This window comes from Octopus sinensis, linkage group LG4, assembly GCF_006345805.1.
Source record: "Octopus sinensis linkage group LG4, ASM634580v1, whole genome shotgun sequence".
NCBI lineage: Eukaryota > Metazoa > Mollusca > Cephalopoda > Octopoda > Octopodidae > Octopus > Octopus sinensis.
In genome coordinates this window covers 148,691,977-148,717,036 of record NC_043000.1, presented here as the reverse complement: position 1 = coordinate 148,717,036, position 25,060 = coordinate 148,691,977, and the positions used below count along the sequence as shown (strand labels likewise).

The window sequence follows — 25,060 nt, the reverse complement described above, 5'->3', positions numbered from 1 at the left end:
AACCATGATTTTAGGAAACATTTTTTCACGCTGAGAGTTGCTGAAGCATGGAACAAACTGCCGGCATCAGTTGTTAGTTGTCGGAGCACTGCATCCTTCAAAACTTCCATGCTTTCTGAGATTCGCCAACACTACACCTGATTTCCTCCCCTCCATACACACACAAGCATGTATCTGACTCATACATTGTTCGCTTTCCAGACATTTGTACATTACTGCATACACTTTATACGCACTTTTTGACAAGCTGTGGTGCACCTGAGCACTATATACAATTATTTCATTATTTATTTTATTATAATTCAAGAGAAATGAATTCATTGCCTCGGGTATAGTAAACAAGGGGCATAACCCTACAACAGCTGGATTCTTTACACCGTTTTTTACGTGCAAAATGGCTGGCGAAGTTATTGTAGATGCTTTACCCTATTATGATAAAGGTTACGAGGAACCCGGTGTGAGAGATGCAGTAAGTTGATTTATCTTTTAATTTCAGCACTTAAAATTATAATTTTGTCCCCTTTGCTTAAAATATAGAAATTTAAACATGCAGTTTAGAAATCAGTGAAAATAAATCGACTGGAAGTGACGACAATGAAATCCCATACTTTCATGTAAACAATCGATGTAACATAACCAGTACACAATATTTGTCTTTTGAAATCCGTTTTAAGGCGGTCAATAGTTTAATTAAAGATGTGTCTATACATGTATATATATATACATGTGTATATATACATGTGTATACATAGATATATATACATGTGTATACATTACACATGAAATGTATTTATTTATAAACTTTAAACTGAACTTCAATTGTTTTATAAACCTAACAGCGTGGTGGTACGTAAATAAACGGCGTAAATTAACGAAGGTATAAACCTGACGTAAATACACGAAGTTGACTACTTTCACTTCTGAACTAAAAGCATGACAGTGCCCATGAATCGAATGAAATAACACCACCGCTTCCCGATGGTTCTTTCTCTTCAGCTCATTAATTGCGTAGGGTTCAATTGCATTGCTCACATGTACCAAAGTTGGCTGTCATGCAAGCCACCGAATTACTTTCAGAAAAGTAGTGTTCGTTGCTGGTCTTAGTACATTGGAACGGTATATACCTCAGCTAGTATTTCTGAAATATTTAAGGTATCTCTAGAAGATGCTACACACGTAAGTCCTTGCGGAGCAGCATATTGAGGGAGTTCAGTTAAAAAAAATTAAGACATCTCACCAACTCTTAATGAAATGATGCGATATTACTGTCATCGCTTCCGGTCAATTTACTTACATTTTAAAACTCTATACAGCACATTTAGACTGTGGCCATGCTGGAGCACCGCATTGAAGAACTTTTTGTCGAATGAATCGACCCCAGTACTTATTTTACCGGTCTTTTGCCAAACCGCTAAGTTACAGGGACGTGGACACACCAGCACCGGTCGTTAAGAGGTGGTGGGAAAGACGCAAACACATACACACAACAAAGACAGACAAAGGGATTAAGTCGATTACATCGACCCCAGTACGTAACTGGTACTTTATTTATCGACCCCGAAAGGGTGAAAGGCAAAGTCGACCTCGGCGGAATTTGAACTCAGAACGTAACCGTTAGAAGACGGGGAGATGAACTTCGTATCTTTCAAATGCCGGCTGAGTGCTCTAACCATTAAGCTAAATGGTCCCTCACAACAATTACTGTCAATTTTAATGCTAAATAATAGCTTTTCGAATGTGAGAGCCTTTGGCAACTTTTTTCCTTCTTCTGAGGGTGAACACCTACTCTTTGTCTTCTGTTTCCACTGCGTTCAGAATTTGCTTTCTTGTAAAATACCAACACAGTCAGCATTTCCAAAGTCTGTTTATAATATATTAGCAGTATCGCCCGGCGTTGCTAGGGTTTGTAAGGGAAATAACTATATAAGCATTTTTAGAGAGTTATAGCCAAAAATTAGCAAAAAAATGCATTAAAAATGGAAAAAAAAAGATGGTAAATTTTTTTTTAAATCGTTGACTCATCGTAGACATTTTTAGAGAGTTACTTCCCTTATATAATAGCGAAAAAAATGCATTAAAATGGAAAAAATGATGGTAAATTTTTTTTTAAATCGTAGACTCATCGTAGACGCGCGCTAATACCCAGAAGGGCTCGATATGAATCACGACTATAAGATACCCGGTTTTGGTTTAACTGCACCGCAAAATGTGGGAGTAGTTAGGAATCTAAATCGTAGGAGACAGACACACAACCTTACTTTTATATATAAAGATATATTTATTTCTAAATGTAGTATTTGTCTCCGTGAAAGTTTGGCGCGCTGTTAGTAGGGGCATTTGAATTATAACGTCGGATGTAATCAATTGAACCACACGTGTATTTATCGTTATGGTAAAATCTGGCGTGTGATTGAGTGGATTTCATCCAGATAGTTTTGGCTGAGGAGCTACAAGTTGGGTTTTTTGTAAGTAAAATTACATTTAATTCATTAATAGCGAAACAATTGTCCCAAAATAATCTGTATTTTTGTTATTTTTTATTTGCCCTGTTCGTGTGAGCTAACAATCGTACTGACTTTCATGTGAAACATGTATTTTTGTGGTTGAAACCTTTTGGATTTTCTAGTGCTAGAATGAGCCACGTAGTGACCATTCTCTTATATTTATATATATATATATATATATATATATATATATATATATATATATATATATATATATTATATATATATATATATATATATATATATATATATATATATATATATATTTACTGCAGTAATTGTTCAGTTTAGTTAAATTAAAAAAGTAAATAAAAATTAATGGGGAGATAATTCAACTTTTTACTGGCGAAATATGACTTCTCTCAAAAAAATGAACGGTAACGAACTGACTTGCTCCTTTTACAACGCTTGCAGTGCCATAATTTTCCGTCAGTAACGTTACCACATGTAGTAAGACCACATGGTGAATTACAATTTTCACAGATGTACATATTTACAATTAGTTGACGCCGTGCCAACAACTGAAGAATGTTGTTTCTAGCTTTTCCTAGTTGAATGATAGTCCACGATTCCTCCAAGATTGATTCGTCCCTTAATTTTTATTTACTTTTTTAATCTAATCAAACTGAACAGTTACCTATTTACTGCTACAAGAAAATATAATTCTTAAATTTCCACTTGTTTTTGTAACTATTACAACAGGAAGTAACAAAGGTAATCAAGCCGTCACCATTCAGTCACTATAATCGTTAACTCTCTCTTTTACTCTTTTACTTGTTTCAGTCATTTGACTGCGGCCATGCTGGAGCACCGCCTTTAGTCGAGCAAATCGACCCCGGGACTTATTCTTTGTAAGCCCAGTACTTATTCTATCTGTCTATTTTGCCGAACCGCTAAGTGACGGGGACGTAAACACACCAGCATCGGTTGTCAAGCAATGCTAGGGGGACAAACACAGACACACAAACATGCACACACACACACACACACATATATATATATATATATATATATATATATATATATATATATATACATATATACGACGGGCTTCTTTCAGTTTCCGTCTACCAAATCCACTCACAAGGCATTGGTCGGCCCGGGGCTATAGCAGAAGACACTTGCCCAAGATGCCACGCAGTGGGACTGAACCCGGAACCATGTGGTTGGTAAGCAAGCTGCTTACCACACAGCCACTCCTGCGCCTTTTATATTAAAACTGAAATTCATTCAATCACGTACAAAATGTAGCTTTGTCGACGAGGAAAAAGTAATAGAAAATATGCAGTATATAAAATACTCTTTCGTTAACAGTACTGTAGTAATAATTACAGAAATTTTATAATTTGGAGTTGCCTCCCATCGTTGTTACTTGCAAATAATGGTATTTAAGATTGACGAATATCAGAATATAAAAGACTAAAAGCATATTATTTACATGGAACGTGTTTAGACGAACTTAAAGGAGGATTCTCTAAGAGGAGTGTAGTTATTGTACTCCACGTCAATTTCGATCGAGCTGACATAACATCCCATTCTCGAACATTTTTTATTCACACAGGGTATACCTAAAAACACTACCTAATGTGTCCTTCTTTTTTTAAGACAGTAGGATGTAATTTGAGGGAGATTTGGTTCTTATTTTTAGGAGGTTGAATTGTTTTGATAAAAGTGTATATTTTCTTAAATCAGTATATTGTCAGCTGCCACACCTGGTGTTATATTGGAGGACTTAAGGGCATTACTATTTTATAGTTAAGCAGTTCTTATTGTATTTCCTCCCATTCAATAGTCTACACACATACGCAATGCTGGAGGACTGCATTGTGCTCTAGTGCCTGCTTGGGCATGGTTTCTGCAGTTGGATGCCCTTGCTAACACCAACCACTTTACAGTGTGCACTGTTTTTTCTCTCTTTCATATCACCAACACTATTGAAGTTTCCATGTAGCTTGTAAGACTACAAACCTTAAGGGGGCAACTTTATGTTTGGAGATGAGGGGTAAAAGCATGAGAGTATGAATTGTCTGTTGCTTAGTAGACTGAAATATTACCACCTTACTTGGAAACAAGTAAGAGTTGGCAACAGGAAGGACATCTCGCTGTAGAAAACTCTGCCTCAACTTACTCTCATCTGACCCATGCAAAACATACAAAGGTAGACTTTAAGATGATGATGATGACTGCACTCCTGGACAGATTGCCTTCACTATAGTGTATGGAATCTAAGTCCACCCCTTGCAAATAATTTAACTGGAGTTACTGCTGCTTTAGATGGGTCAGGCATTAAAAATATCTGTTCATTGTTATTTTAGGGAAAGTACCTCAACACAACCATTACTTTTACAATATTAATTCCGCTGAGGTTGACTTTGCCTTTCATCCTTTCGGGGTTGATAAATTAAGTACCAGTTGCATACTGGGGTCGATCTAATCGACTGGACCCCTCCACCAAAAATTTGGGCCTCATGCCTAGAGTAGAAAAGAATATTAAGTTCCTCTTGATTAACTTTCTATATATCTAAGCTGTTACCCCTTTGGTGTTACCAAAAAGTATCTGTAAAAAGTGATTTCCTATGAAATTTATTTGTTGTCATTTGCTTCAATATGCAAATGATGGTTGTATATGAGAATATGAGTGAAATCTTAAAATTCCAAAGGGCTACAGGAATGGTTAATATTTCTAAATTTCTAATTTTTAGAATGTATAGTCGTTGACATGTTAAAGTTTAGTGCTGTAGAGAACTTGTCTTTTGAAGCACTTTTCAAGTATTATCTTCAGATTTTCTGCACAAGCACCTACACATACATGCCGGTGGCACGTAAAAAGCACCCACTACACACTCGGAGTGGTTGGCGTTAGGAAGGGCATCCAGCTATAGAAACTTGCCAGATCAGATCGGAGCCTGGTGCAGCCTTCTGGCTCACCAGTCCTCAGTCAAACCATCCAACCCATGCCAGCATGGAAAATGGACGTTAAACGATGATGATGATATTCTGTTATTCTATATAATGAATTATTTATTATTCCAGGCACTTGCTCTTGTTGAAGAAGAAACCAGGCGATACAGACCAACCAAAAATTATCTTGACAATCTGCCACCTCCAAATTACTCAGCTTTTGAAGTAAGGTTCTTTAACTTTGTTATTTATTGTAATCACCACTTTTTATTGTCTTTGATTTAAAAGAAATGTGTTTCTTTACATCTACCTACATGTATGTATGTGTTTATATCACCGTGACCGACCAGGCTATCAGATGTTGCTATACATCGCTGGTCACAATGCGCTTCGCATTGTTCTAGCCTTCAAATGACGCCACCCTGTTGGCTAAGCGAGCAGGCCAACAGAAGAAAGAGTGAGAGAAAGTTGTGGTGAAAGATTACAGCAGGGATCGCCAGCACCCATTACCGGAGCCTCGTGGAGCTTTAGGTGTTTACGCTCAATAAACACTCACAACGCCGATCTGGGAATAAAAAACTGCGATCCTATGACCGCGAGTCCGCTGCCCTAACCACTAGGCCATTGCGCCTCCACATGTGTTTATATATCTGTATGTATCTATGTGTGTGTTTGTGTGTGCTGGTGATACGTAATAGCTTCCATACCAAGCACCCATACCAGTGACACATAAAGGCACCTCTGCTGGTGACACTACTATACCCTTGGGGTGGTTGGCATTAGGAAGGACATCCAGCCATAGAAACGAAGCCAAACTCAGACTGGAATCTGGTGCAGCTCTACAGCTTACCAGTTCCAGTCAAGCTGTCTAACCCATGCCAGCATGGAAAACGGACGTTAAATGATGGTGATGATATATACATACATATAAGTACGTGTGTGTCTATGTCATTAAAAGCTACCGCTATAAGTTTTGCTGTGTGGCTACTTTGGTTGCAAAGTTAAAGTTAGTCTTACTTTTAACATGTTCAAGTACAGAATGAGAAATTTATGGCTGTTAATGTAGTAGTTATGTAGGATTGGGAAAGGAGAAAGTGAAGATAAGCTGTATTATCTTCAGTTGACTAGTAGTGGTTTTAGGGACAAATGTTTTGCAGATGCCAGCGCCGCCTCGACTGGCTTCTGTGCCGGTGGCATGTAAAAAGCACCATCCGAACATGGCCGATGCCAGCGCCGCCTTGGCTGGCTTCCGTGCTGGTGGCACATTAAAAGCACCAACCAATCGTGGCCGATGCCAGACTCCCCTGGCACCTGTGCCGGTGGCACGTAAAAAGCACCCACTACACTCGCGGAGTGGTTGGCGTTAGGAAGGGCATCCAGCTGTAGAAACACTGCCAGATCAGACTGGAACCTGGTGCAACCCCTGGCTTCCCAGACCCCAGTCGAACCATCCAACCCATGCTAGCGCGGAAAACGGACGTTAAACGATGATGATGTGGGAAGTATATAAAAAAGTTGTGCTTTGTACAGCTTCTTTCTCTAAGAGGCATAGTAATGCTACTATCAAATGTTACTAAATGCAGAGAATGCATGGGTCCAATATGGACCCAACAGTGTGTTCAACTAGTTGACAGCAGTATGATAGATAAAGCAGTTAAGAATAAAAAGGCAGGGAAAGCCCCTGGTTCATTAGGAATTACTGCTGAGATACTTAAAATATCTGGTGGAGTGTGACATTGCCTAGTTATGTTGTACAGGAAAGTGTCATACCCAACAACTGGCACCTGTGATGGTGACATGTAAAATGCACCCACTACACTCTTGGAGTGGTTGACATTAGGAAGGGCATCCAAGCCAAAATCAGACTGATGCCTGATACAGCTCTCCAGTTTATCAGTTTCAGTCAAACTGCCTAACCCATGCCAGCATGGAAAATGGATGTTAAATGATGATGCTGATGTTACAAGGGTAAAGGAGATGCAGTAGATAGAAGTAATTACAGAGATAGGCGCAGGAGTGGCTGTGTACTTAGCTAAAAGTAAGCCACTGTACTTGGCATTTGTTGATCTTGGGAAAGCCTTCGGCAGACTCCCTTGTTTTGTAGTCTCTGAGGAAGCTGGGTGTAGAGGAATAACATGTAAGAACCATATGAGCCATGCACAGGAGTGCTCTGAGTAAGTTAAGAGTTAGCAATGAATATGTAACAGGATCAGTTTCGGTATCACTGGAGGGGTGTCCGATCTGATTCCGTCACATTCAATTTTAGTTAAAATAACAGACAAGTCAGGCGATCTACGAACACAGCAAAAATGTTGTTTATTTCTCGTCGTAATGTAGAACTAATGTACGTGTTCTCTGGAGGGAAACCGAATCTGTAGTACTGATTCTTGTTTGTTAGTCGAAATGATTTGTCGTGGTTCGCTGCTTGGTTGGTATGAAGTCCTCAGAGACTACCAGTACACGTCCGTTCACGAGGACTGCTAGGGCCAGAAAGGATGAATGAGCGAACCGCGTTTTAGGGGTCAGTTTCCCGCACATGCGCATGGGGAAGACTTCCGGTGGCCAACCGGAACTAATCCCATTCTGCGCATGTGCACTGAACCTTACACAGCAGCATCACTACAAATATAATGTGCAGGTAGGAGTTCATCAGGGTTCAGTTCTCAGTAAAAAAAAAACTCGACTTGAATGGAAATATAGGAAGAGAGGAGGCATATGTAAAATGTGTGATGGAGTGAAACTTGGTTGCAAATGTTGGAAAGTTTTGATACTTGATAGAGGTGAATTGAGTTGAGTGAGTTTGATGTGTAATAAATATTGTGCAGTCAATGCATTGTATTCATTTGGCCACTTTTCTCAGTATCTTGCTACTTGCAATATTTTTACTGTTACTTTTGTTTTGGTAGTGAACAGTTTATAATGTTTGAAATTTTGTTACTGAATGAGTATTTTTATCCTTGCTTTACCATTCTATCATAGACAGAAATAATGAAGACTGAAATTGAGCGTCTTCAATCTCGACTGCCAATGGAGATGTTAAGTATGAAAAGGTACTCTATACAAATTTTATATATTTTTTTAAAGAATTATTTTTGCTTCTTTTATTAGTTTCATTTATTATTAAACTGCAACCACACTGAGGTACTGTCTCTGCATTCAAGTTTTAGTCAAAGACCTGTTGGGGCAAGTGAAGTCGAAATCGGAATCAAAATTGAACCGATCCTATGACTGGCACCTGGCAGTTGCCAGGACCCCTGAACTGGTGGTACGTAAAAAGCGCTATCCGAATCGTGGACGATGCCAGCATTGCCTCGATTGACTTCCGTGCCGGTGGCATGTAAAAAGCACCATCCGAATCGTGGCCGATGCCAGTGCCGCCTCGACTGGCTACCATGCTGGTGGCACGTAAAATGCACCATTCCGACCGTGGCCGTTGCCAGCCTCGCCTGGCACCTGTACAGGTGGCACGTAAAAAGCACCCATTACACTCACGAAGTGGTTGGCATTAGGAAGGGCATCCAGCTGTAGAAACACTGCCAGATAGGACTGGAGCCTGGTGCAGCCTCCTGGCTTCCCAGATCCCCGGTTGAACTGTCCAACCCATGCTAGCATGGAGAACGGACGTTAAACGATGATGATGATGGTGATGGTACTTATTTTGTTGACCTTGGGATAAGTCAAAAAGGACTTAATTGAGACAGATTGAAATACAAACATTGATTTGGTTGATGCACCATCCCACATCAATACATACACACATTATGTAATTAAATGTGCATTCAATCGTATACAAGCAAAATACATTAGGAAGTAGAAATACTAACATTAAGGTATCACTTTATGCCATATATGGCTCTGTGTGTTGATAGGTAATTGAGTTTAACAGAGGAAGGAGTTCTGTACATATGGCAGTCTTTTGAACACAGCTTTGGGATAAAATAATAATAATGAAATTATTGTATACAGTGCTCAGGTGCACCACAACTTGTCAAAAGTGCATATAAAGCATATGCAGTAATGTACAAATGTCTATGAAGTGAACAGTGTATGAGTCAGATACATGCTTGCGTGTGTATGGAGGGGAGAAAATCAGGTGTAGTGTTGGTGAATCTCAGGAAGCATGGAAGTTTTGAAGGATGCAGTGCTTCGACAACTAACAACTGATGCCGGCAGTTTGTTCCATGCTTCAGCAACTCTTAGCGTGAAAAAATGTTTCTGAAAGTCATGGGAGCTGTGCTGTTTTCTGACTTTATAAATATGTCCACGAGTGTTAGACAGGTGGAGTTTGAAAAGGTACTCAGAGTTATTGTTAGTAAGATGGTTAATAATTTTATGGATGTCTGCCAAGTCAGCTGCTAGACGTCGGAGTTTCAATGGGAAGTAAGGCGTTCAGAATATGGCAAATGCCTGATGGAGGGTATTCTCTTGGTTGCACGTCACCAAATGGTTTCCTGACAATTAACCAGACAATTAATATTGAGGTAATAAGGCTTATAGAAACCACACTAGCCGATTGACCATTGGATTGTTTGAAATTATGGAATCTGTTATACACACATGGCTTATAATATATTCTTTATATAGACATGCTCTATAGGTTTAATTAGCAATCAAAACACAGCAGTATGTCTGGGGAAAATTTATATTCAAGCAAAATACACCGATTTCTGCCTCATCAACTTTAGAATCATAGATGGATTTGTTTAAATATCATTGCTTACATATTTGATTATATTATTTTAGTTTTATTTTGGAGTATATACACACACACACACAGCGAGGGTACATGGCTTAGTGGTTAGAGTGTTGTACTCAATTGCTAGATCATGTTTTCAATTCCTAGACAGGGTGGTGTGTTTTGTACAAAACACTTCATCTTATGTTGCTCTGTGATCATTTCGACACCCAACATGTGGTGCATTGTGCACCTGTTCAGACAACGTCAATTTGATGGCGATGGTGAACTAATGTGTGGCATGAACATTTGATCACTTACTGGCACTTGGGCCCGTGCTAGTAGGGTGCCAAGGACACCATCCAAGCGTGATCATTGCCAGAGCAGCCAACTGGCTTCCGTGCCAGTGGCACGTAAAAGTGCACCATTCGAGCGTGATCGTTACCAACATCGCCTTACTGGTACCTGTGCTGGTGGCACGTGTAAAAGGATTTGAGCGAGGTTGTTGCCAGCACCACCTGACTGGCCCCCGTGCCGGTAGCACATAAAAAGCACCCACTACACTCTCGGAGTGGTATCCAACAGTAGAAACTCTGCCAAATCAAGATTGGAGCCTGGTGCAGCAACCCGGTTCACCAGCCCTCAGTCAAAATCGTCCAACCCATGCCAGCATGGAAAGCGGACGTTAAGTGATGATGATGATGATGATGAAACAAATTATTTGTGAAAGTTGTTTGGTAAAAACTGAACACTCATACATCGTCATCGATGGGAGAGTTCATCATATTATACACGCATTCATCTGCAGGGCTTCAACATAGTTTCCACCTACCTAATTTTACACACTAGAGTTTAGTTGACTTGAGGCTATGGAAGGATATCCTTCCTCAAGATGCCAAGCAATGGAATTGAACTCTAAGCAATGTAGTTGTGTGTGAGCTTTGTAACCACACGGCCTTATATAGACATGTTATTGGCTGCTTACTGTTTGTGTATATATGTATGGAGAAAATTGCAAGTGGAAGAAAAACGTTGTCTTTCATCACACATCTGTGACTGTAGCAGCTATGTGTATTCTCTTGTTCTGTTTAGCTAAACAGAATAAGTTGATACACATGGATGGATGAGTCACGGAAGAGGTTACACAGAATGGATGTAAAACAATTCTTTATCTTCTTTTATCTTTTACTTGTTTCAGTCATTTGACTGCGGCCATGCTGGAGCACCGCCTTTAGTCGAGCAAATCGACCCCGGGACTTATTCTTTGTAAGCCCAGTACTTATTCTATTGGTCTCTTTTGCCGAACCGCTAAGTGACGGTATAATTTAGTAAAGAAAGGCATAGGAGTGGCTGTGTGGTAAGTAGCTTGCTTACGAACCATATGACTCCGGGTTCAGTCCTACTGCATGGCACCTTGGACAAGTGTCTTCTACTATAGCCTTGGGCTGACCAAAGCCTTGTGAGTGGATTTGGTAGATGGAAACTGAAAGAAGCCTGTTGTATATATATATGTATATATATATATATATATATATATTATATATATATATATGTGTGTGTGTGTGTGTGTATAAGTTTGTGTGTCTGTGTTTGTCCCCCTAACATCGCTTGACAACCGATGCTGGTGTGTTTACGTCCCCATCACTTAGCAATTCGGCAAAGAAACTGATAGAATAAGTACTAGGCTTACAAAGAATAAGTCATGGGGTCGATTTGCTCGATTAAAGGCATGGCCACAGTCAAATGACTGAAACAAGTAAACAAGAGAGTAAACGAGTAAATAGTACAGCTGTTTACTTGTTTCTAAATAGAAACCATTACGTTCTATTTGGGTGCTATTTTGATTTAATTAATTTTTCTTGAGGAGTCTGTTCGAAATCTTTTGACTTACTAGAAAAAGCAACCAATTTTTCAAATTACACCCTACCATCTTTAAAAGAGGCTCATTGGCTGTTGTAGTCCCAGACTATATTTGAAAAAATATAATGTGATGGTCATAGCTGGAATATCTTTGATCATAGGTCTGCTCAAACAGGGCTAATCTGGAGCTTAACTATAACTTATCTGTATTTATGTCTTGATGATACTTTTAGAGTTCCAGGACTTTCTGTATTTGAAACCTCAGAGGATTATATTCTGTACATTTCCAATATATTTACTTCATTTTTTTTTTATAAAAAAAAAACAGAATCCACAGAAATCTTGTTTTGTTTCCTTTGTATAGATATGAATTACCACAACCTCCAGCAGGTAAAATGACGGATATATCAGCATGGAATGAATGTGTGGAAAATTCTCAGGCACAATTGGAGCATCAGGCTTTACGGTAAGTTTGCTTTTGTTATCATCATCATTATCATCATCATTATCATTTAATGTCCTTTTTCCATGTTGGCATGGTTGGATGGTTTGACTGGTAAGCTGGGAGCTGCACTAGGTTCCAATCTGATTTGGCATGGTTTCTATGGCTGGATGCTCTTCCTAATGCCAACCATTCCAGGAATGTAGTGGGTGCTTCTTTTTATGTGTCACTGGCATAGGTACCAGTTACGTAACTCTGGCATCGGCCACGACTATTATCTCACTTGGTTTGACTGGTCTCAGTCACTTGTCACTGCCTCTGTGAAGCCCACTGTTTGAAGGGTGCTTTTTATCTGCTACTGGCATGAGTGCCATTTATGTGACACTGGCATCAGTCATGGCTACGATTTCACTTGGCTTGAAGGATCTTCTCAAGCATGACCTATCATCCAATGTTCAAAGGATGCTTTTCATGTGCCACTGGCACAAGTGCCATTTATGTTTCTTACATATTTTCAAAGTTGGTTGTTGAAGATGAAGTAGGTAATGGTGATTGTTCATAATGTTTGGCAGATCAAACTTCGAAGGCAAACCATTTTCAGACAACAGACAGGTACAAATGATTAGCATGGGCCCCGAACCTTTAAGATGACAGAGCTAGAGCTGACCAATCAACTTGATAAACTTATGTTAGAAAGAAGATATGGCCTCAGTCTCTTGATGACTATATATTCAATGTCTGTTTAGATTCAAATAGTTTTTTTTAGATGTTTGAATAAGTACCTGTATTCTTTTTGTATTTATAAAAACGTTTTTGAGAAGACCCGGTAAGCCACAACCTCGTGGTAAACCACAACCTCGTGGCCTATGTCAGGGGGTGTAACCAGTCCACTTATGCGTACCTTTCCTTCATTGAACACTAAACACTGCTTGCTAAGACCTGTTGAGGCAAGTGAAATTGAAATCAAATTCGATGACTGGCATCCGTGCTAGTGGAGTGCTAAGAGCATCATCCGAGCGTGATCATTGCCAGCTGTAGAAACTCTGCCAGATCAAGATTGGAGCCTGGTGCAGCCATCTGATTCGCCAGTCCTCAGTCAAATCGTCCAACCTATGCTAGCATGGAAAGTAGACATTAAACGATGATGATGATGTTTTGTTTTATTTAGTGCAGAACCATCAGTAGGCTTTGACTTTAAATAGTTGAGGCTCACTGAAAAACTCATTCTTGGAAAATAAAATGTATAAATAATTATAAATAACTAGCAGTATCGCCCGACGTTGCTCGGGTTTGTAAGGGAAATAACTATATAAGCATTTTTAGAGATGTAAAGTATAATAGCCATCTCAATATTGGCTAACCACAAAGGGTGGGATATTACTGTAGCTTTTTACGTTCTGAGATTTAATAATAAATTTTTAGAGAGTGACTTCCCTTATATATGCCAAAAATGCATTAAAAATGGGAAAAATTGATGGTAAATTTTTTTTTAAATCGTAGACTCATCGTAGACGTATGCTAATACCCAGAAGGGCTCGATATGAATCACGACTATAAGATACCCGGTTTTGGTTAAACTGCACTGCAAAATGTGGGAGTAGTTAGGAATCTAAATCGTAGGAGACAGACAGCACACAACCTCTCTTTTATATATAAAGATTATACCAGATGTAGACGGTAGTGGTGGTGAGGGGTCAGATTGTGGAATGTTAGTATAAGGGAAGGAAACTTGTTTTATTTTAATTCCCAATCTTTATTTGGATGGACATTGGTACCACGTTTTGTAACTACTGAAAGTAATATCTCCAAGTAACTTGCTTCCCACCAATTTACATAAAAGGTGAACAACTCTACCATAATAACTTCTCTATATGGAGTTAACAAAAATGTTAGTATTTTTGGATCTTTTCGGTTTGAACGGCAGCTTTTTCTAGCGGTGTCAATTGAAATTGTCACACCTTTATTATGACCCTAGTATCGATCTATTGCATTTCAATCTGTTTTAGGGTTAGGGGTGGGGGGAAGGGTATCTTTTTTTTTCTTCAGAAATGTAAATAAACCCAATCTGTTTCTTAAACAAGGGACATATTCATACGGCACAGAATGTTTTCACCTCAATAGGTGTCATTAATTGGTTGAAATTGCAGAAATTGAAGAAAAAATAACAAATATCTTACAAACTATAGAATTTTCTCAATAAAGCCAACAGAAAAAGATGTTTTATTTTGACACATTCTACCAGTATACAAAGTTTAAAAGTGTTTAGTTACGTGGAAATTATTTTAAAAAACTGCCGTTCAAACTGAAAAGATCTGGTTTTTTTTCCTCATAAAAATTTATAATTATTCTGTTTATGAATTGTATTTCTACTGTAAGACTGAAATGTTTTTTTTTTTCATATTTTTAGAAGTTCATATATTTTTATGATTAATTAAATCATAGATATAGTTTGTAACTGGATTCTTAGTCCAAATCTTAAATTTGAATTATATAAACTTAATTGGAGTCAGTAACATGCCTTAATTAAGGATTTAGCTCTGTTTGTAAAATAAGTTGAAACTATTATACCAGTATAATAGGCGCAGGAGTAGCTGTGTGGTAAGTAGCTTGCTTACCAACCACATGGTTCCGGGTTCAGTCCCACTGCGTGGCATCTTGGGCAAGTGTCTTCTGCTATAGCCTCGGGCTGACCAACGCCTTGTGAGTGGATTTGGTAGACGGAAACTGAAAGAAGCCTGTCGTATATATGTATTTGTGTGTATGTTTATGTGTCTGTGTTTGTCCCCTTAGCATTGCTTGACACCCGATGCTGGTGTGTTTACGTCCCCGTCACTTAGTGGTTCGGCAAAAGAGACCAATAGAATAAGTACTGGGCTTACAAAGAATAAGTCCCGGCGTTGATTTGCTTGACTAAAGGCGGTGCTCCAGCATGGCCGCAGTCAAATGACTGAAACAAGTAAAAGAGTATCTGAATGACTCAACCACTACATCTCAGCATGATCCCTATCTTCTTCAACTCTAAAACCATTTTCTATATATTAGGTTCCTGCTTGGCAAAAGTTTTTGTAACCAGTTACTGCATCAAATACTGTTAAATGTCTACTATGGAGAAATTTTACATAAGCAAAAATTTCATGTCTTAACCCGGCCCCCTACTCCCAAAATACCTTTTTTCTGGAAAATTATAAAATGAATGTTTAATCTGTTATTTTTTTATGACCTGCCTTTCTCATCTCTGTTGTAAGCTAGCCTAATATTTTTGAATTTCATCATCATCATCATCATCATTTAACGTCTGTTGTCCATGCTGGCATGGGTTGTAATTAATATTAATTGAATACAATACTGATTTCATTTGATTACAATCACAACTAGTTTTTAAAACTGAAAGTTATAATCTATTAAATCATTCTCACTATATTGCTATATTTTATTAACCTCCAGCAGAAATTTGTGTGATACTTGTGCAAGGCTTCAACTCAGGATCTAGAAAGTCAAATATAAAATACTGAAAATCATTTAGTCTAGCATTCTACCACTTCTGTCAACTTTTTATTTTCCATTTTTGAAGTTCATTCTTTCAGTGTGAATTTCACTGCTATTTCTTTGACCCTTTAGTGTTTAAACCGGCCATATCCGGCCCAAATATTCTACATGTTTTATATTCAAACTGGTGATATCTAGCCTCTCACACCTAACCTGACTTTCGGAAACATTTTTTCACGCTCAGAGTTGCTGAAGCATGGAACAAACTGCCTGCGTCAGTTGTTGACTGCCATGACACTGCGTCCTTTAAGGCCCTCATGCTTTCCGAAATCCGCCGAAACTACACCTGATTATACATATACTTTAGATGAGTTGTAGTGCACCTGAGCACTGCACACAATGTTTTTATTATTATTATTATTGGCGTTAGGAAGGGCATCCAGCCGTAGAAACACTGCCAGATCTGACTGGGCCTGATGAAGCCTTCCAGCTTCACAGACCCCAGTTGAACCGTCCAACCCATGCTAGCATGGAGAACGGACGCTAAATGAGGATGATGATGATGATTATCACTGAAACCTCGAAAGCTATAAGATAATGCAGGATTAATTAAAAACAATTTGAGTAAAAAAATATTACATTTAGCATTGTAATCTGAACACTAAAGGGTTAAAATACTGATTGAGGTCACTGCCATTTAAATCAACTCCATTATATTTCTCCTACTTATTTTATCAACATCTACTTTGAAAGGATGTAAGGAACTGTTTTCTTCAATAGATATACAAGATTAAATACTGTCAGACATTCAGTCAAGTGATTACTATTTCTGCTAATTCACCATTGCACATTGTCATAAAATATCCAAACTTCTAATAAGTGTTATACAGACACTTGTTTGTTATTATTTACTCTTTTTACTCTTTTACTTGTTTCAGTCATTTGACTGCGGCCATGCTGGAGCACCGCCTTTAGTCGAGCAAATCGACCCCGGGACTTATTCTTTTTGTAAGTCCAGTGCTTATTCTATCGGTCTCTTTTGCTGAACCGCTAAGTGGCAGGGACGTAAACACACCAGCATCGGTTGTCAAGCAATGCTAGGGGGACAAACACAGACACACAAACATACACACACACATATATATATATATACATAAATATATACGACGGGCTTCTTTCAGTTTCCGTCTACCAAATCCAGTCACAAGGCTTTGGTTGGCCCGAGACTATAGTAGAAGACACTTGCCCAAGATGCCACGCAGTGGGACTGAACCCGGAACCATGTGGTTGGTAAGCAAGCTACTTACCACACAGCCACTCCTGCGCCTATTTGTTTTTTTTTTATATATAAAAAACTTCATTACCTTTATTAATACTACTGTAAACTATTTTAAAATTTAAAAAAAAACTATAAAAAAAAATCAGTGTATATTTTCATTTTATATTAGGTAAGGAACTGAACAAAAGAATATTCCTACTGTCATGTCTAAGGGTTGGGGGTTTCAGATACAACCATCACTCTTCACTACATGTGTCTTCTCATATATTTCTTTACTACCCACAAGGGGCTAAACACAGAGGGGACAAACAAGGACAGACAAACGGATTAAGTCGATTATATCGACTCCAGTGCGTAACTGGTACTTTATTTATCGACCTCGAAAGGATGAAAGGCAAAGTCGACCTCGGCGGAATTTGAACTCAGAACGTAACGGCAGACGAAATATGGCTACGCATTTCGCCCGGCGTGCTAACGCTTCTGCCAGTTTGCCGCCTTGTGTCTTCTCATACTGTAGTCCTATACTCTGCCTGGGTCCACTCTGTTCAGTTCTTCATGTCATTGCATCAGTTTTGTCTTGTTGCTTGCAAGCTTCTTTTCTATCCATGCAGTTCCCCGGTTTGGAGGCACAGTGGTTCAAGACTCTGGTAACACGACCCCAAAATATTGTAGTTTTCACTGTCTGGCCATTGTCACCAACCTACTTTCTGTTCCCATCACCTCCAGGACTGAATTGTTTGTTCTACAAACTGCTAAATTGATCTGAGCATTGCTTCTAGCATGTTGCCTCAAAAGATGCTCAGTCACTTTATGTTAGCCATTCTTAAGGTCCATGCCTCACAATCATCAAAACATTGGTAGTGAAATAGGAATTACATAATTTGACAGAAACAAAATGCCCGGTGCTTTATGAAAAAAAGTTTTTTTCATAAATATATGAAAAAAATTAAATTAAGGCGCAGGAGTGGCTGTGTGGTAAGTAGCTTGCTAACCAACCACATGGTTCCGGGTTCAGTCCCACTGCATGGCACCTTGGGCAAGTGTCTTCTACTATAGCCTCGGGCCGACCAAAGCCTTGTGAGTGGATTTGGTAGACGGAAACTGAAAGAAGCCCGTCGTATATATATGTATATATATGCGTGTGTGTGTTTGTGTGTCTGTGTTTGTCCCCCTAGCATTGCTTGACAACCGATGCTGGTGTGTTTACGTCCCCGTCACTTAGCGGTTCGGCAAAAGAGACCGATAGAATAAGTACTGGGCTTACAAAGAATAAGTCCCGGGGTCGATTTGCTCGACTAAAGGCGGTGCTCCAGCATGGCCACAGTCAAATGACTGAAACAAGTAAAAAGAGAGTAAAAGAGTATCTATGAGTGAAAATATGTAACTGAATAAATGAAAAGCATTACACTATAGTTCGTTTTTGGATTTGGTTTGCAAGATTCTTTATATGAGTTTGTGTGTTGAAGCATATTCTGTTGTGTCTGGAGAGAGTCATTTTCTTTTTGTGCCTTAAAATGTAACATACTCACCAGTAAAATTTCAACTTATTTCTTAGAAATAAGTGGAAATTTTACTAGTGAGTGTGTTAAATTATAAGGCACAAAAAGAAAATGACTCTCCCCAGACAACAGATTATACTATAGATTTGACAGTTAATGCTTATTTTATCCAAAATTACAGCATTATTTCAAACTAATAGATTGTACATTTTATTTTAGAATTTTGAATCTAGAACTCATGGCAGAACATGGATGTAATGCCTGGAAAAAATATAATACTCTCTTGGTTCAAATTGTTGAACAATGCCAGAAACAGCTTCAAGACATAAAGTAAGTTAATGTATTTTTCTTTATGCAAACTGTCCCATTATTTCTTTGTACATGCAGATTTATGTGGAGTAGAACTGGGAGGTTTTGATATTCACACCTTTCAAATTAATGGGAAAAGTATGAATACCACACAAGGTGCAATCTTTCCAGCAAATGGGTTTGTAGATTGAGGTTGAAAACTTACCAGTGACATCTGCAGTGGATAGCTTAATAATGACAACATTAGAGATGAGTGTCTTATTAGGGCATTGTTATACAGCTGGAAGCATTTGTTGCCTGTTGTTTTATGTAAGTGATCTCTTATTTCACATGTTTTCATAAGTGCAAAGACATTTTGTTGACAAAGAGAATGACATCACCATTTTTATCTTATGGAATTTTGTAAAAGTGCTGGTGTAAACAAATACTCACACATGCGCACACAAGGCTTCTTTTCGTTTCTCTCTCATGGTCACATTGAAACTCCGACGTCTGGCAGCTGACTTGGCAGACACCCATAAAATTATCAACCATCGTACGAACAATAACTCTGAGCACCTTTTCAAACTCCACCCATCTAACACCCGTGGACATATTTACAAAGTCAGAAAACTGCACAGCTCCCATGACTTCAGGAAACATTTTTTCACACTGAGAGTTGCTGAAGCATGGAACAGACTGCCGGCATCAGTTGTTAGTTGTCGGAGCACTGCATCCTTCAAAACTTCCATGCTTTTTGAGATCTGCCAACACTACACCTGATTTTCTCCCCTCCATACACACACAAGCATGTATCTGACTCATACATTGTTCGCTTTCCAGACATTTCTACATTACTGCATGTACTCTATACGCACTTTCTGACAAGTTGTGGTGCACCTGACCACTGTATACAATTAATTTCATTATTATTATTATTATTATTATAAATCCATTCACAAGGCTTAGGTTGACTTGGTCTATAGTAGAAGGCAGTTGCTGTATGCAGCAGGAACTGAACCTGAAACCACGTGGTTAAGAAGCTAACTTATCAACTCAGCCATGCTTATTTATTAAATGATTTTGTCTCTGATGCAAACTCTTTGACACTCAATTACTGGCCAGAACTTTAACTCATCTGAGTGCAATTCTTCTATTGCATTTATGTTGAGTTGCTTCTCATTTTGTTTACTTCTTTCATGTCATCATCATCATCGTTTAACGTCCGCTTTCCATGCTAGCATGGATTGGATGATTTGACTGAGGACTGGCGAACCACATGGCTGCACCAGGCTTCAATCTTGTTCTGGCAGAGTTTCTACAGCTGCATGCCCTTCCTAACGCCAACCACTCCAAGAGTGTAGTAGGTGCTTTTATGTGCCACCAGCATGAGGGCCAGTCAGGTGGTACTGTCAACAACCATGCTCAAATGGTGTTTTTTACGTGCCACCTGTACAGGAACCAGTCCAGTGGCACTGGCAACAACCTCGCTCAAATGTTTTTTCACGTGCCACCAGCACAAGTGCTAGTAAGGCGACGCTGGTAACAATCACATTCAAATGGTGCTTTTTATGTGTCACCGGCACGGAAGCCAGTTAGCTGCTCTGGCAACGATCACGCTCGCTTTGATAATCTTTTATAGATTTGAAGGTTTGGTACATAGTTTCTCTTTTGAAATTAGTTCTTAGAATAATAATGTACAATTCTTGATCTGAAATATGTACTCATTGGCAAAATATTATTTCATAATTTATATCATTTGGTTTAAATTCTTATAACACGTCCTGCATTTTTTTTTCCATTCATAGGCATTGCAATATTACTTTGCGTAGGTTTATTTTTACCTCTCTCTCTTTTACTCTTTTACTTGTTTCAGTCATTTGACTGCGGCCATGCTGGAGCACCGCCTTTAGTCGAGCAAATCGACCCCGGGACTTATTCTTTGTAAGCCCAGTACTTATTCTATCGGTCTCTTTTGCCGAACCGCTAAGTGACGGGGACGTAAACACACCAGCATCGGTTGTCAAGCAATGCTATGGGGGACAAACACAGACACACAAACACACACATACATATATATATATATATATATACATATATACGACAGGCTTCTTTCAGTTTCCGTCTACCAAATCCACTCACAAGGCATTGGTCAGCCCGGGGCTATAGCAGAAGACACTTGCCCAAGATGCCACGCAGTGGGACTGAACCCGGAACCATGTGGTTGGTTAGCAAGCTACTTACCACACAGCCACTCCTGCGCCTGTAGGTATTAAAATCATGTTAGCTGAAAGGTTTATAACTCACCTGGATAGAGAAAATATCCAAAAGAGGAACTAATCTGAAGACAGGATAAAAGGTTTTAAACTCACTTGAGCCACATAATTTGCAATAATTATAAAATATTTAATGAAGATTGTGCTTGTATATATTTCTTTACTACCCACAAGGGGCTAAACACAGAGAGGACAAACAAGGACAGACAAATGGATTAAGTCGATTATATTGACCCCAGTGCGTAACTGGTACTTAATTTATCGACCCTGAATGGATGAAAGGCAAAGTCAACCTCGGTGGAATTTGAACTCAGAACGTAACGACAGACGAAATACTGCCAAGCATTTCGCCCAGCGCACTACCGTTTCTGCCAGCTCGCCGCAGATCGTGCTTGTATTGTGCATATGATAATTTTTTTATAACATAGACATTTGATGTAAACTAAGTTTTTCACTAACATCTATTTAAAACATTGACTTCAGCTCTTTTCATTTGCATATCTTATTTCTTTGTTTGAAATATATCTTGGAATTCTTCTACTCATTTAGTAACAAAACAGTTGTTGTTGGCAGTTGTTGGTCAGATTAAGTAAATTCTTGGATGTGTGTAGTCATAGATGTGTAATTAGGTTTTGAATTTTTAATGTAAAGGATTTTAAATATTTATTTGATATTAGCTGGAATAAATTCATGTTATTTGATATTAGCTAGAATAAAGTCTTGCACCTAAAATATTGCACTTGAAGTACTTAGCATTTCCTTTCCTTAAAACACTTAAATTAATAGGCTCAGCAGAAGTAGCTGTTTTACAATGTATTAATTAAAAACCATTCATTAAAATGCAATTAATTTAATCATTCTTAATTTTTTTCTCTGCAGAAAACAAATTCAAGATATTAATTGGCAGCGAAAAAATGAACAAACTGAAGCAGGAGGTAAACTAAAGGATTTAGAAAGCCAGTAAGTTTCTTTTTGTAATTTTTAGGTTTGTAATTGAAATGCCAAACAGTATATAAAAGAAATACACATGTTAACCCTCTCATTACTGTATTTATTTTCAGATGCTCTGTGTTTCTTTCAATCATTTTAAATATAACAAAGGATTTTGTAAAATAACTTAGTCATCATTAAGCTAGTGTTTGGAACATAAATTGTGACTAAGGCTTGGTGGAATATTTTAATTCAAAACTTATGAAAGCAGGACATTTTACCACAGAGCCAGAGCCGGTTTTGGCTGGGTTAGTAACGAAAGGGTTAAGCCTTGCATCATAGTCATATCATTGTACATGTGGTGATAAATATGTAAGTTCAAAACCTGAATGACTTCTATATAAGTTGTACATCATTATAATACAGCATCTAAATGGTCCAAGCATATCTCTATTGTTGTTCTAGAAGTGGACTTCTTAACCATACAGACAGTTCCGACAAAAAGAAGTGTCCTAGGATAACAAATAGAATGATTTTTATTTCATATATATATTTATATATATATATACACACACTTTAAATAATTGTCCAATTGTATATATTTCTGAATTTTATGTGTCTCAATTATATCTATATGAAATTTTATCTTTACCTGTATCTGAACTCTAATACAAGGTCCTTGCCTATATGCGAGCTTGTTCACCTTAAGAACTTGTATAACAAGAATAAAGCATTAAAATCTTACCTTAAGTTGGAAGAAATATTAACGATATGTTCCAGGATGAAGCTAGCAACTAATTTTATGATGACCAGTATTACATCCCTTTGTTTTTTAAGGAATTTTTTTGTACCAACTATCTTCTTAGAATTATTGAATGCTGTTATTTCTATGTTAGTAAATGTAATTGGGTCACTTTGATCACTTTGTTGAAATCATTAAGTTCAATTATTATAAAGAGTGGAGAAATCCATGTTGTGGTCATAGGTTTAAAGAGTTTGGTATGGGGAAGTAATAGCCAATGGAAAACTGTAGTTAAGCTTGTGAGTTTGGTTAAGTTCATATATCATGGGAAGATAAGAATCTGATGATTTGTCGAGAAAAACTTTTCTATTAGATTTTGGGTAACACTGACCATGGATATAAGTTAGATATAAGTTAGACCATGGATATAAGTTAGAAGAGAAGAGGGTAACCAAGCAAAAGTGGTCTTGATTGAAATGATATTGAAGAAAAATGATTCACTGGATGTGTCATTGGATTAGGGTATACAATAGTATATTTTAATTAGTAAATCACTGATATTAGATGGACTTAGAGAGATCAGACAAAGTGAAATATGGAGGGGATAGTGATGTGTTTAATAAATACTGATATAGGAGGGATAAGGATGTTTATAATGGGTCAGTGACTAAAAAACTGATTAAGTGTATAGTAGCACAAACGACACAAATACAGTTAGAAAATTATACATATATATATATATGTATCATCATCATCATTGTTTAACATCTGTTTTCCATGCTGGCATGGGTTAGCAAATTGCATGGCAGCCTCACTAGTGCTAGTGGCATGAAAAATGTACCCAGTACACACTGTAAAGTGGTTAGCATTAGGAAGGGCATCCAACCATTGAAACCATGCCAAAACAGATACTGGATTATAATGTAGTCTTTGCGCCCATCAGATTCTGTCATACTGTCCAACCCAAACCAGTTCACCATGGAGCAGGATTTCAAAATGTATGTGTTTGAATGCCTATGTTTGAGTGTTAATCCGAGTTGAGCAATGTCAAGTTGTTCTGACATAACAAACAATGTCTCATTTATTTTACAGGTGGGTAGGTCTCGTCAGTAAAAATTACGAAATAGAAAGAGCTTGTGCAGAACTGGAGAAAGAAATACTCGAGTCAGAGAAGAAGAAGATGACATTTTAACTATTCTCCACTTCACAATTCTCAGTGCACATGTGGTTGAATCAAAGTGTGTAAAACATCACCATCAATGGTTAGTTAGTTATTTTGTTGTTAATAATAATAATAATAATAATAATAAGTTTTGATTTATGACATGGAGAATATGCTTAATTTATGATTTTCTTTTTCTCTTTTTTAGCTTACATGGAATCTGCATTATATCTGAAAAACCTCTGTATATTTGTTTCCAATATTCTTTTGTGAATAAATTTTTTAAGAAAACCAAGACGTAATTTTTCTTTCTTTAGTTATCATAAAGCAAAGTCTTCTCATGACATTCAGTACTTAAACTGTAGACTATATATCACTGGAATTTTCTCTGTATATTCCTGTTTGATTTTCTTGGAAGCTCTCTTTACTCTTTTACTTGTTTCAGTCATTTGACTGCGGCCATGCTGGAGCACCACCTTTAGTACTTATTCTATCGGTCTCTTTTGCCGAACCGCTAAGTGACGGGGACGTAAACACACCAGCATCGGTTGTCAAGCAATGCTAGGGGGACAAACACAGACACACAAACACACATACACATATATAGATATACATATATACGACAGGCTTCTTTCAGTTTCCGTCTACCAAATCCACTCACAAGGCATTGGTCGGCCCGGGGCTATAGCAGAAGACACTTGCCCAAGATGCCACGCAGTGGTACTGAACCTGGAACCATGTGGTTGGTAAGCAAGCTACTTACCACACAGCCACTCCTGCGCCTATCCTGTCCATTTTTCCACTGTATTTTTAAGAGGTTTCTTATTAATTTGTACAAGAAAATGACTTTTGGTTATTAACTAAAATCCTTAAGAGCAGGTCATGTCAAGTATTTTAAGAGAAAAAAAGGAAAAGTTAGAAGGGAAGTAAAATAAATTAATGACAAGAATTTTAAGTCTATGTTTGTTGAGTGTCTGTGCTAAATACTAGGTTTATTCCTGTCTTAAAATAACTAT

At 38.0% G+C, this 25,060-nt stretch overlaps 1 protein-coding gene across 1 annotated transcript; it reads left to right on the top strand.

Moving 5' to 3' along the window:
* The first annotated feature begins 334 nt into the window (after window positions 1–334).
* Window positions 335–24,339, top strand: LOC115210861 (pre-mRNA-splicing factor SPF27). The gene is made up of 8 exons (XM_029779622.2): window positions 335–469; window positions 5,538–5,630; window positions 8,385–8,455; window positions 12,305–12,406; window positions 18,866–18,976; window positions 22,090–22,170; window positions 23,975–24,144; window positions 24,253–24,339. Exons 1-7 carry the CDS (start codon window positions 395–397, stop codon window positions 24,072–24,074), a joined length of 633 nt encoding a protein of 210 aa, XP_029635482.1. The 5' UTR covers window positions 335–394; the 3' UTR covers window positions 24,075–24,144; window positions 24,253–24,339.
* Window positions 24,340–25,060: the final 721 nt, after the last annotated feature.